Source organism: Syngnathus floridae, unplaced genomic scaffold, assembly GCF_059516105.1.
Source record: "Syngnathus floridae isolate MCC-2025c unplaced genomic scaffold, RoL_Sflo_1.0 HiC_scaffold_42, whole genome shotgun sequence".
Lineage (NCBI taxonomy): Eukaryota > Metazoa > Chordata > Actinopteri > Syngnathiformes > Syngnathidae > Syngnathus > Syngnathus floridae.
In genome coordinates, this window is record NW_028284071.1 from 103566 (window position 1) to 117750 (window position 14185).

The 14185-nt window shown below is 43.4% G+C and overlaps 1 protein-coding gene and 2 long non-coding RNA genes across 4 annotated transcripts in view; all 3 read left to right on the forward strand.

The window, feature by feature from the left end:
- The window catches only part of LOC148378461 (uncharacterized), a 44415-nt gene extending 34634 nt beyond the window's left edge, over window positions 1–9781 (forward strand). The window contains exons 1-3 of one of the 2 annotated variants that reach the window (XR_015855867.1): window positions 7498–7663; window positions 7787–7864; window positions 9709–9781. This is a non-coding gene — a long non-coding RNA (uncharacterized LOC148378461). Of the gene's footprint in view, window positions 1–7497; window positions 7664–7786; window positions 7865–9708 lie in introns of those variants that run through there. The other variant, XR_015855866.1, reaches the window with a different exon arrangement.
- On the forward strand, window positions 21–713 carry LOC148378463 (uncharacterized). Its single transcript, XR_015855863.1, has 3 exons — window positions 21–211; window positions 298–396; window positions 486–713. It is a non-coding gene; the product is annotated as an uncharacterized LOC148378463 (long non-coding RNA).
- Window positions 846–4096, forward strand: LOC148378464 (janus kinase and microtubule-interacting protein 3-like). Its single transcript, XM_088367885.1, has 5 exons — window positions 846–905; window positions 967–1035; window positions 1112–1189; window positions 1246–1547; window positions 4093–4096. The coding sequence occupies exons 2-5, from the start codon at window positions 1012–1014 to the stop codon at window positions 4094–4096; spliced, it is 408 nt and encodes a 135-aa protein (XP_088224011.1). The 5' UTR covers window positions 846–905; window positions 967–1011.
- Window positions 9782–14185: the final 4404 nt, after the last annotated feature.

Consider the following 14185-nt stretch of genomic DNA (forward strand, 5'->3'; position numbering starts at 1 on the left):
ATTACTGGACCAACCCCCCCCCCCCCCCCCCCCGAACGTGGCTGGGAAAATGCGGAGAAAAGCAAATGTCATTTTCCAGTCAACCAAAGAATTTGTGGATGAAAATGACACAACATTCCAAAGCTGTCCACGCGTTTGTCTCTTCTAGAATGTCAAGTGGGTGGAGGAGAAGCAGCTGCTGCGTCAGAGCAATCAGCAGTTGGCCGAAAAGGTGACGGAAAGAAAGGCGCTGGGCGGAGTCGCTTGGCGTCACACCTGTCGGGAAGCCCCGCAGATGAGGTCTGACTGTCTTTTCAGGTCAGGCGGATGGAGGCGGAAGAAGCGCGTCTGAAAGAGCACATCCAGGATATCCGAGACCAAAACGAACTGCTTGAGTTCCGCATCCTGGAGCTGGAGGTGGGAAGACTCGCACAAGCGTGTTGAGGCCAGAGATGTGACGGACGGACGGACGGACGGACGGACGGATGCATGCCTCTGCCTTTCAGGAGAGGGAGTGGCGCTCCCCCGTCTTGAAGTTTCTGCAAGTCCGTTTCCCAGACGGCCTCAGCCCTTTGCAGATCTACTGCGAGGCCGAGGGCGTGAGCGTACGTAAGGCGTCCCTCGCAACCCTAACCTTAACCCGAGGTCCCAGAACACCTTACATTGCTCCTTGCGCCTTTCCCCCGGACATCGTCATCAGTGATCTGATGAAGAAGCTGGACATCCTGGGCTATAACGCCGTAAGTGTATGTCGAACTCCTTATGTTCGCACTCCACGAGACTCGGCGGCTCAAATGTGACTTTTGGAAGGCTTTGCGCTGAAAGAAGCTTGTTGACGCTGTGCCTTTGGGCTCTTGCAGAATCTCACCAACGAGGAGCAGGTGGTCGTGATTCACGCCAGGACCCTTCTCACCCTAGCCGAGAAGGTAACGCGCACGTCCACGCACGCTCTCGCATTCTGCTTATGTGACAGCAGCCTTTCCTCAGTGGTTAGAATACATCAAAGTGACCAAGTCAGCACTTCAACAGAAGATGTTGGACATTGAAAGTGAGAAGGTAGACAGACACGCGACATCAGCCAAGGGGAACTCCGGCAATGTGCCCCAACAATTCTGACCTTGAGCTGTGCTAGGATATGTTCTGCAAGCAGAAGGGCTACCTGGATGAAGAGTTGGACTTCAGGAAGTGTTCCATGGACCAGGCTCATAAGGTAAGCCGCCCTCAAATCTCCCGCCGGACCACTGATGGACGAGGATTGCGGCCCAGAGGATCCTGGAGCTGGAGGCCATGTTGTACGAGGCGCTACCGCAGCGGGACTGCCCCGCCACGGACGGCGAAAAAGCCAGCCACGCTGGCGTGAATGACGTGCTGACGGCGGATCAGAGAGAAGAGCTTAGGAGCGCCGTGGACCAATGGAAGCGAGCCCTGATGTGCGAGTTGAGGGAGCGCGACGCTTGCATCCTCCAAGAGAGAATGGATCTGCTGCACAGCGCGCAACAGGTAAGGGCCCAAAGCCAGCCCGGCACTTACTTGCACGCTTACTGGCTTTTGAATGCCACTTTCCATTTGTCCGTCCTAGAGGAACAAAGAGCTGAAAGAATTCATCGAAGCTCAGAAGAGACAAATCAAACAATTGGAGGAGAAGTTTCTGTTTCTCTTTCTATTCTTCTCCTTGGCCTTCATTCTGTGGCCCTAACACCAGCTGGTGAGTGAGCTCCAGCGGCACCGCACTCGACACCTCCGATACACTGCCAGCCGGTCTCAGACGTTGGCAGACGCTCCGATGCCAACGTATACCCCCCGCCACGGTGACAGAGGCACCGCGTCACACCGGCGCTCATCCAATCAGAAGGCAGGAAAAGCAAATTCACATGCAGGGCACTTTTGAACCAGAAGAGAGCGCCACAAAAAACGGTTGTTGCCCCAAACGCGCACTAAAAAGGGTCAGAATAACAAGAGTCCCACTGGCCAGCCGGGGCCACCCGTCCAGCTGTTTCTTCAGGGGGGAAAAAAATTGGAGTCACCGGTGAGTACATTTTGCATTTAGTTCTGCTTTTCTGCTTCTGTCTTCAAGTGTGTGGCATCCTGCGATCAAAGAGTCAGCCAACCCCAAAGCGGTTGACCTCAACGTCCCACCACCATGCCTACCAGAGCAGGTGACGTGATGCTTTGGACATCCTTCCGTCTCAGATGCCCAAAAGTACTCTTTGCCACATCTGCGGCAATACGGTGTCTTTTCAAAGGTGCAAATAAATCCAGCGTGGGCGGAACACGCACGTCTTCGGTTTTTCCCGCTTTGTTTGTGTGACAGCTGTTGTGAAAATTTTATACAAATAAAGTTGTATAGTACAGGTTTGGCCAAGCCGCAACTCCCGAACCGCATGCGGCTCTTTTATGTTCATATCAACATTTGTGTGTGTGTGTGTGTGTGTGTGTGTGTGGGGGGGGGGGGGTTGTGCGTGTTGTGCGTGTTGGCTTCACTTGAGTTCAATTTGGTATTTTGGTCAAAAGCGCATGTGGTGAAATTCCACAAAGTAGGATGGGCAAACACATTTCTTTAAACTATGAGTGTCAATTGGGCTCTCGAAATGGCAGGGAAAAGATGCACAGCAAAACGAAAATACGTAGATGAACACAGGACGTTTTAATCAGAGTGGGAAAGTTTCTATTTTTTGTTGAACGTGATGGCAAACCATTCTGCCTGATATGTCAGACCTCAGCGCATTTCAAAGATTCAAATCTTCAGCGCCATGCACTTCAGCTCACTCCATGCTAACATTGATCAGGCGTCGAACCCGCATCATCATGCTTAAGAGGTGGCCATGCTAACCAGTGCGCCATTATGTCAACGCATAATAACTAAGTCTACTGGTCAAAACAGCGGTTACTATATGACGTCGCTACGTCGTGGTCACGTGACGCAGACAAGACGTCAATGGACGTGGGCAGAGTTAACTTGTTTAAAAGGGAGTAGGCAGAAGAAATATTTAATTTATTTAAATCTATTTTGAGTGCACACCATTATGCCAATGCATAACAACTGTAAATCTACTAAACAAAACAGCGGTTGCTATATGACATCTGCCACGTCGTGGTCACGTGACATACGTGACGTCGATGGGCGTAACTTTCGCCGGAATTCAAATCCGCGGGGAGAGTTAACTTGTTTAAAAGAGAGTGGGCAGAAGAATTATTTAATTTATTTAAATCTATTTGGTGTGTGCGCCATTATGTCAATGCATAACAACTGTAAGTCTACTAAACAAATCAGCGGTTGCTATTTGACGTCTGCCACGTCGTGGTCACGTGACGCGGACGTGACGTCGACGCCTACTTTACATCCCACCGATCACAGGACTCCTCGGCTGCATAACCGTGCCCCCTTCCCAACCAATCGGATTTGCTATACGCGAAAACGACGCCAATGGAAAGAGCTTCCGCCCAAATTTAAATCCGTGGGCGTGGCTCGCAGCAGGAAGTAGGAAAATGGCGGCGATGTTGACAAAGACACAGCGGATGGTAACATACGACTAACAAGAGAAATATTTTTATTTTCTGCTTGCAACTGGACCGTCCAGAGCGTACACGGTAAGTACAACTCATCGTTTTTAAAAAGAAGTACTTTTGTTGCCCTGAAAAGCGAGTGAGCGTGGCGTTTGTGGGGGACGTCGAATTTCGACGATTCTTTCTGGTCAACGGTTGTAAATGATTGTGTTGATTAAAAAAGAAAACTTGATGTAACTCTACTTTTAACTGCCGTTTCAGATAGATTTGGAATTGCATCACATCCAATTTTGCCTAGAGCGTACACGGTAAGTAACACTCGTTGTGTTTAAGGAGATTTACGTTTGTAATAGCAGAAGTGTAGCCGCGTTGCGTTGTACGTGTGAATGTTGGTCCGGGCGAAATGTTAATGTTTAATTTCATTCCTTTAGGTTCCACGGTGTTTGTTGGCTGCAAGTTTTCCACTGCAAGAAGAGGCTCATATCATTGACCAGGAGCGAGCTACAATGGTGAGTAGCCATAACATTTATGTTAAACACTTCCTATTTCATGTCTAACAGTACTTGATTTAACAAATAACCATAAATAAATACAGTGTGGGCACTGAAGTTAACATATGTGATTATACTGCCTAATCTGTCACCGAGTAGATTGTTGCAAAGTAATATAAGATCCAAAGTTGTAATTCAGAATAGTTTTCAAAAGAAGGTCATTAGAATTATATACAAGTCTGATTACCCTGAACAAGCTATTAATTAAATCACAAATTCTTCAATTCAAAGATTTGGTAGATTATCAGACAAATAATGTCTAACAGTAATTGATTTAACACATCACGATAAGTAGATTGAGTGTGGGCACTCTCAAGTTAACATATGTGATTATACTGCCTAATCTGTTACAGAGTATGTTGTTGCCAAGTAATGTAGAATAGATCCAAAGTAGTAATCCAGAATAGTTTTGAAGAGGCCATTAGAATGATAAACAAATCTGATTACCTTGAACATAATAACAAGCTAAGTGTTTAATATGTCCTATGAAGTCAAAATTGGGCACCATCATATGGTGAAATTTGGAATTGCATCACATCCAATTTTGCCTGGGAACAAACAGATTACATAAATCTTAGTTTTGAATAAGCCACTCCTTCTCAAACAAGTAAACTCTGCCCATTTTGCGCAGTAGATGTTCTTTTAATATCTAGTATTTATACAAAGTCATAATTTAAATTGCTTTCAACCTTCATTCATCGGTTCAACCAACATTACTCGCTCTTATTACCAACTTGTATTGATTTAACTAAGCGTTTAATACTTCCTATCAGGTCTCAAATCGAGATTTGGCAAAATACAATTTCAGCAAATCCAATTTTGCCAGGGAACAAAAATAGATTAAATAAACTAAATAAGTCCTCTTCCCATTAAATAAATCAGAAAAGTCTGTCTTGTAACCAGTCCTCTTCAAACAAGTAAAGTCTGCCCATTTTGTGCCGTAGATTTTGTGTCTATGCCTAGTATTTAAACAAAATCATAATTTAAACGACTTCTTTCCTTCATTCACTTTGGAAATTTGGAATTGCAGCAAATCGAATTTTGCCAGGGAACAAAAATAGATCAATTAAACTAAATAAGTCTTCTTCCCATTAAATAAATTAAAAAAGTCTGTCTTGTAACCAGTCCTTTTCAAACAAGTAAAGTCTGCCCATTTTGTGCCGTCGATTTTGTGTTTATGCCTAGTATTTATACAAAATCATAATTTAAAGGACTTCATTCCTTCATTCACTTTGGAAATTTGGAATTGCAGCACATCAAATTTTGCCTGGGAAGAAAAGTAGATTAAATAAATTTAATAAGTCTTACTACTTCCCATTAAATAAATGAAATACGTCTTACTTGTTTCCACTCCTTTTCAAAACAGTAGTTTAAAACGAGGGCCCTTCACTCAATCTTTAACCTCAACCCCGCACGTTGTGTTGTATTTGTGAATGTTGGTTGTGGCCAAATGATAGTTTTCTTTCATTCGTTTAGGTTCCAAGAAAACTTGATGTAACTCTACTTTTAACTGCCGTTTCAGATAAGCGGGTATTACGTCGCAGTCATGTGCCGCGGATATGACGTAATTGCCCGAACCTCCGCCAAAATTCAAATCTGTTGGCGCGATGGCCGTGAGCCACTGAGCAGCGACGATTATCAACGGAAATATCTTTATTTTCTGCTTGCAACTGGACCGTCTAGAGCGTACACGGTAAGTAACACTCATTGTGTTTAAGGAGATTTACGTTTGTAATAGCAGAAGTGTAGCCGCGTTGCGTTGTACGTGTGAAAATTGGTCGAGGCGAAATGTTAATGTGTAATTTCATTCCTTTAGGTTCCACGGTGTTTGTTGGCTGCAAGTTTTCCACTGCAAGAAGAGGCTCGTATCATTGACCAGGAGCGAGCTACAATGGTGAGTAGCCATAACATTTATGTTAAACACTTCCTATTTCATGTGTAACAGTACTTGATTTAACAAATAACCATAAATAAATACAGTGTGGGCACTGAAGTTAACATATGTGATTATACTGCCTAATCTGTCACCGAGTAGATTGTTGCAAAGTAATATAAGATCCAAAGTTGTAATTCAGAATAGTTTTCAAAAGAAGGCCATTAGAATTATATACAAGTCTGATTACCCTGAACAAGCTATTAATTAAATCACAAATTCTTCAATTCAAAGATTTGGTAGATTATCAGACAAATAATGTCTAACAGTAATTGATTTAACACATCACGATAAGTAGATTGAGTGTGGGCACTCTCAAGTTAACATATATGATTATACTGCCTAATCTGTTACAGAGTATGTTGTTGCCAAGTAATGTAGAATAGATCCAAAGTAGTAATCCAGAATAGTTTTGAAGAGGCCATTAGAATAATAAACAAATCTGATTACCTTGAACATAATAACAAGCTAAGTGTTTAATATGTCCTATGAAGTCAAAATTGGGCACCATCATGTGGTGAAATTTGGAATTGCATCACATCCAATTTTGCCTGGGAACAAACAGATTAAATAAATCTTAGTTTTGAATAAGCCACTCCTTCTCAAACAAGTAAACTCTGCCCATTTCGCGCAGTAGATGTTCTGTTAATATCTAGTATTTATACAAAGTCATCATTTAAATTGCTTTCAACCTTCATTCATCGGTTCAACCAACATTACTCGCTCTTATTACCAACTTGTATTGATTTAACTAAGCGTTTAATACTTCCTATCAGGTCTCAAGGCAAGATTTGGCAAAATACAGTTTCAGCAAATCCAATTTTGCCAGGGAACAAAAATAGATTAAATAAACTAAATAAGTCTTCTTCCCATTAAATAAATCAGAAAAGTCTGTCTTGTAACCAGTCCTCTTCAAACAAGTAAAGTCTGCCCATTTTGTGCCGTAGATTTTGTGTCTATGCCTAGTATTTAAACAAAATCATAATTTAAACGACTTCTTTCCTTCATTCACTTTGGAAATTTGGAATTGCAGCAAATCGAATTTTGCCAGGGAACAAAAATAGATCAATTAAACTAAATAAGTCTTCTTCCCATTAAATAAATTAAAAAAGTCTGTCTTGTAACCAGTCCTTTTCAAACAAGTAAAGTCTGCCCATTTTGTGCCGTCGATTTTGTGTTAATGCCTAGTATTTATACAAAATCATAATTTAAAGGACTTCATTCCTTCATTCACTTTGGAAATTTGGAATTGCAGCACATCAAATTTTGCCTGGGAAGAAAAGTAGATTAAATAAATTTAATAAGTCTTACTACTTCCCATTAAATAAATTAAATACGTCTTACTTGTTCCCACTCCTTTTCAAAACAGTAGTTTAAAACGAGGGCCCTTCACTCAATCTTTAACCTCAACCCCGCACGTTGTGTTGTATCTGTGAATGTTGGTTGTGGCCAAATGATAGTTTTCTTTCATTCGTTTAGGTTCCAAGAAAACTTGATGTAACTCTACTTTTAACTGCCGTTTCAGATAAGCGGGTATTACGTCGCAGTCATGTGCCGCGGATATGACGTAATTGCCCGAACCTCCGCCAAAATTCAAATCTGTTGGCGCGATGGCCGTGAGCCACTGAGCAGCGACGATTATCAACGGAAATATCTTTATTTTCTGCTTGCAACTGGACCGTCTAGAGCGTACACGGTAAGTAACACTCATTGTGTTTAAGGAGATTTACGTTTGTAATAGCAGAAGTGTAGCCGCGTTGCGTTGTACGTGTGAAAATTGGTCGAGGCGAAATGTTAATGTTTAATTTCATTCCTTTAGGTTCCACGGTGTTTGTTGGCTGCAAGTTTTCCACTGCAAAAAGAGGCTCGTATCATTGACCAGGAGCGAGCTACAATGGTGAGTAGCCATAACATTTATGTTAAACACTTCCTATTTCATGTCTAACAGTACTTGATTTAACAAATAACCATAAATAAATACAGTGTGGGCACTGAAGTTAACATATGTGATTATACTGCCTAATCTGTCACGGAGTAGATTGTTGCAAAGTAATATAAGATCCAAAGTTGTAATTCAGAATAGTTTTCAAAAGAAGGCCATTAGAATTATATACAAGTCTGATTACCCTTAACATAACAACAAGCTATTAATTAAATCACAAATTCTTCAATTCAAAGATTTGGTAGATTATCAGACAAATAATGTCTAACAGTAATTGATTTAACACATCACGATAAGTAGATTGAGTGTGGGCACTCTCAAGTTAACAGATATGATTATACTGCCTAATCTGTTACAGAGTATGTTGTTGCCAAGTAATGTAGAATAGATCCAAAGTAGTAATCCAGAATAGTTTTGAAGAGGCCATTAGAATAATAAACAAATCTGATTACCTTGAACATAATAACAAGCTAAGTGTTTAATATGTCCTATGAAGTCAAAATTGGGCACCATCATGTGGTGAAATTTGGAATTGCATCACATCCAATTTTGCCTGGGAACAAACAGATTAAATAAATCTTAGTTTTGAATAAGCCACTCCTTCTCAAACAAGTAAACTCTGCCCATTTCGCGCAGTAGATGTTCTGTTAATATCTAGTATTTATACAAAGTCATAATTTAAATTGCTTTCAACCTTCATTCATCGGTTCAACCAACATTACTCGCTCTTATTACCAACTTGTATTGATTTAACTAAGCGTTTAATACTTCCTATCAGGTCTCAAGGCAAGATTTGGCAAAATACAATTTCAGCAAATCCAATTTTGCCAGGGAACAAAAATAGATTAAATAAACTAAATAAGTCTTCTTCCCATTAAATAAATCAGAAAAGTCTGTCTTGTAACCAGTCCTCTTCAAACAAGTAAAGTCTGCCCATTTTGTGCCGTAGATTTTGTGTCTATGCCTAGTATTTAAACAAAATCATAATTTAAACGACTTCTTTCCTTCATTCACTTTGGAAATTTGGAATTGCAGCAAATCGAATTTTGCCAGGGAACAAAAATAGATCAATTAAACTAAATAAGTCTTCTTCCCATTAAATAAATTAAAAAAGTCTGTCTTGTAACCAGTCCTTTTCAAACAAGTAAAGTCTGCCCATTTTGTGCCGTCGATTTTGTGTTAATGCCTAGTATTTATACAAAATCATAATTTAAAGGACTTCATTCCTTCATTCACTTTGGAAATTTGGAATTGCAGCACATCAAATTTTGCCTGGGAAGAAAAGTAGATTAAATAAATTTAATAAGTCTTACTACTTCCCATTAAATAAATTAAATACGTCTTACTTGTTCCCACTCCTTTACAAAAAAGTAGTTTAAAACGAGGTCCCTTCACTCAACCTTTAACCCTATTTATTCACCTTCTAGGCTAAGTGTTAAAGGCTAAGTGTTAAAGGCTAAGTGTTAAAGGCTAAGTGTTAGAGGCTAAGTGCCAGAGGCTAGGCGCCAGAGGCGAGTTTTTGTGGGCTGAAGTTTTAGTGGGGTTAGTGTGAATACAATCCAAAAGAATACAACAGAATACAATACAATAGAATATAATACATAGATTAAATTCAATAGCTCTTACTACTTCCCATTAAATAAATTAAATACGTCTTACTTGTTCCCAATCCTTTTCAAAAAAGTAGTTTAAAACGAGGGCCCTTCACTCAACCTTTAACCTCAACCCCGCACGTCACATTGTGTTGTATCTGTGAATGTTGGTTGTGGCCAAATGATAGTTTTCTTTCATTCGTTTAGGTTCCACGGTGTTTGTTGGCTATGTTTTCCACTGTCAGAAGGATGAAAATACAAAGTACAACGCTTGGACGTGGGCGAAGACGTCACCGGTGAGTCCTTCCTTCCTATTTATTTACCTTCTAGATGCTAGAGGCTAAGTGTTAGAGGCTAAGTGTTAGAGGCTAAGTGTTAAACACAATACGAACAACACAACGATACTGCACTGAACAACACGATACCGCACTGAGAAACACGATACCGCACTGAACAACACGATACCGCACTGAACAACACCATGCCGCAGTGAACACCATGCCACACTGAACAACACCATCCCGCACTGAACAACACCATGCCGCACTAAACAACACCATGCCGCACTGAACAACACCATGCCTCACTGAACGACACCATGCCGCACTGAAAGACACCATGCCGCACTGAACGACACCATGCCGCACTGAAAGACACCATCCCGCACTGAACACCATGCCGCACTGAACAACACCATCCTGCACTGAACAACACCATCCCGCACTGAACAACACCATGCCGCACTGAACAACATTATGCCGCACTGAACATTATGCCGCACTGAACAACACCATGCCGCACTGAACAACACCATGCCGCACTGAACAACATTATGCCGCACTGAACAACACCATGCCGCACTGAACAACACCATGCCGCACTGAACAACACCATGCCGCACTGAACAACATTATGCCGCACTGAACAACACCATGCCGCACTGAACAACACCATCCTGCACTGAACAACACCATTCCGCATTGAACACCATGCCGCACTGAACAACACCATCCCGCACTGAACAACACCATCCCGCACTGAACAACACCATGCCGCACTGAACAACATTATGCCGCACTGAACAACATTATGCCGCACTGAACAACACCATGCCGCACTGAACAACACCATGCCGCACTGAACAACACCATGCCGCACTGAACAACATTATAACGCACTGAACAACACCATCCCGCACTGAACAACACCATGCCGCACTAAACAACATTATGCCGCACTGAACAACATTATGCCGAAATGAACAACACCATGCCGCACTGAACAACACCATGCCGCACTGAACAACACCATCCTGCACTGAACAACACCATCCCGCACTGAACAACACCATGCCGCACTGAACAACACCATGCCGCACTGAACAACACCATGCCGCAATGAACAACACCATCCCGCACTGAACAACATTATGCCGCACTGAACAACATTATGCCGCACTGAACAACACCATGCCGCACTGAACAACACCATGCCGCACTGAACAACACCATCCTGCACTGAACAACACCATCCCGCACTGAACAACACCATGCCGCACTGAACAACATTATGGCGCACTGAACAACATTATGCCGCACTGAACAACACCATGCCGCACTGAACAACACCATGCCGCACTGAACAACACCATGCCGCAATGAACAACACCATCCCGCACTGAACAACACCATGCCGCACTGAGCAACACCATGCCGCACTGAACAACACCATCCTGCACTGAACAACACCATGCCGCACTGAACAACACCATTCCGCACTGAACAACACCATGCCGCACTGAACAACATTACGCTGCACTGAACAACACCATGCCGCACTGAACAACACCATGCCGCACTGAACAACACCATGCCGCATTGAACAACACCATGCCGCATTGAACAACACCATGCCGCACTGAACAACACCATCCTGCACTGAACAACACCATGCCGCATTGAACAACACCATGCCGCACTGAACAACACCATCCTGCACTGAACAACACCATCCCGCACTGAACAACACCATCCCGCATTGAACAACACCATCCTGCACTGAACAACACCATGCCGCACTGAACAACACCATGCCGCACTGAACAACACCATGCCGCACTGAACAACACCATGCCGCACTGAACAACATTATGCCGCACTGAACAACACCATGCCGCACTGAACAACACCATGCCGCACTGAACAACACGATCCCGCATTGAACAACACCATCCTGCACTGAACAACACCATGCCGCACTGAACAACACCATGCCGCACTGAACAACACCATGCCGCACTGAACAACACCATTCCGCACTGAACAACACCATGCCGCACTGAACAACACCATCCCGCACTGAACAACACCATCCCGCACTGAACAACACCATGCCGCATTGAACAACACCATGCCGCACTGAACAACACCATCCTGCACTGAACAACACCATGCCGCACTGAACAACACCATGCCGCACTGAACAACACCATGCCGCACTGAACAACATTATGCCGCACTGAACAACATTATGCCGCACTAAACAACATTATGTCGCACTGAACAACACCATGCCGCACTGAACAACACCATGCTGCACTGAACAACATTATGCCGCACTGAACAACACGATCCCGCATTGAACAACACCATCCCGCAGTGAACAACACCATGCCGCATTGAACAACACCATGCCGCACTGAACAACACCATGCTGCACTGAACAACATTATGCTGCACTGAACAACACGATCCTGCATTGAACAACACCATGCCGCACTGAACAACACCATCCTGCACTGAACAACACCTTTCCACACTGAACAACACCATGCCGCACTGAACAACATTATGCCGCACTGAACAACACCATGCCGCACTGAACAACACCATGCCGCACTGAACAACACCATGCCGCACTGAACAACACCATGCCGCAATGAACAACACCATCCCGCACTGAACAACACCATGCCGCATTGAACAACACCATGCCGCACTGAACAACACCATCCCGCACTGAACAACACCACCCCGCACTGAACAACACGATCCCGCATTGAACAACACCATCCCGGACTGAACAACACCATGCCGCACTGAACAACACCATTCCGCACTGAACAACACCATGCCGCACTGAACAACACCATGCCGCACTGAACAACACCATGCCGCACTGAACAACACCATGCCGCACTGAACAACATTATGCCGCACTGAACAACACCATGCCGCACTGAACAACACCATCCCGCACTGAACAACACCATGCCGCATTGAACAACACCATGCCGCACTGAACAACACCATCCTGCACTGAACAACACCATCCCGCACTGAACAACACCATGCCGCACTGAACAACATTATGGCGCACTGAACAACATTATGCCGCACTGAACAACACCATGCCGCACTGAACAACACCATGCCGCACTGAACAACACCATGCCGCACTGAACAACATTATGCCGCACTGAACAACATTATGCCGCACTGAACAACACCATGCCGCACTGAACAACACCATGCCGCACTGAACAACACCATGCCGCACTGAACAACACGACGTCGCACTGAACAACACGACGCCGCACAGAACAACACGACGCCGCACAGAATAACACAATACCGCACAGAACAACACAATACCGCACAAACAGTTTTAGATAATATTACGTCGCAGTCATGTGACGCGGACATGACGTCAATAGGCGGAACTCACGGCAAAATTATAATCCGTGGGCGTGGCTTGCAACAGGAAGTAGGAAAGCGGCAGTTCTGGCAAACAAGACACAGCTGTTAGTAACACGATGACTAACAAGGCAAATATTTTTGTTTTCAGCTTGCAACTTGACCGTCTAGAGCGTACAAGGTAATTACAACTGTTTTTTTTTAGCCCTGAAAAGCAAGGGAGTGTGGCGTTTGGGAGGAATGTCGAACTCGGCGTCTGCTTCCAGCCACAGACGCCAAATTTCGACGATTATTTCGACTGGTCAACGGTTGTAAATTATTGCGTTGACTAAAAACTTTATTTAACTCTACTCTTAACTTTGCCGTTTCAGATATGCGGGTATTACACCGCGGAAATGACGTCAATAGGCTGAACTCTCGCCAAAATTCAAATCTGTGGGCGCAATGGCCTTGAGCGAGACACCGGATACAAACACGACGATTATCAACAGAAATATCTTTATTTTCCGCTTGCAAGTGGACCGTCTAGAGCGTACACGGTAAGTACAACTCATTGTGTTTAAAAAGATTTACGTTTGTGTAGTTTGCGTTGCGTTGTATCTGTGAATGTTGGTTGAGGCTAAATGTTAATGTTTAATTTCATTCCTTTAGGTTCCACGGTGTTTGTTGGCTGTATGTTTTCCACTGCAAGAAGAGGCTCGTATCATTGACCAGCAGGAGCTACAATGGTGAGTACCCCTTTCGTCTTCCATTTATGTTAAACACTTCCTATTTCATGTCTAACAGTACTCGATTTAACAAATAACCATAAATAAATATAGTGTGGGCAGTCACGTTAACATATGTGATTATCCTGCCTAATATGTTTATCACAAATATGTCACTAATCACTAATATGTTTATTTGTTTATCACAACACCTTTGGACCTTCAGCAATCGATTATTTACCTTCATCTACATAGAGACAGAACGATGGTGTCTTAAACATC

What these genes read in the sequence shown, in the direction of transcription:
- LOC148378464 (XM_088367885.1), top strand. Translation starts at nt 1,012, where the DNA reads ATGTTGGACATTGAAAGTGAGAAG. An exon ending in TGGACATTGAAAGTGAGAAG is followed by an intron (nt 1,036 to 1,111) that starts GTAGACAGACAC and finishes GAGCTGTGCTAG; the next exon opens with GATATGTTCTGCAAGCAGAA. An exon ending in CCATGGACCAGGCTCATAAG is followed by an intron (nt 1,190 to 1,245) that starts GTAAGCCGCCCT and finishes ATTGCGGCCCAG; the next exon opens with AGGATCCTGGAGCTGGAGGC.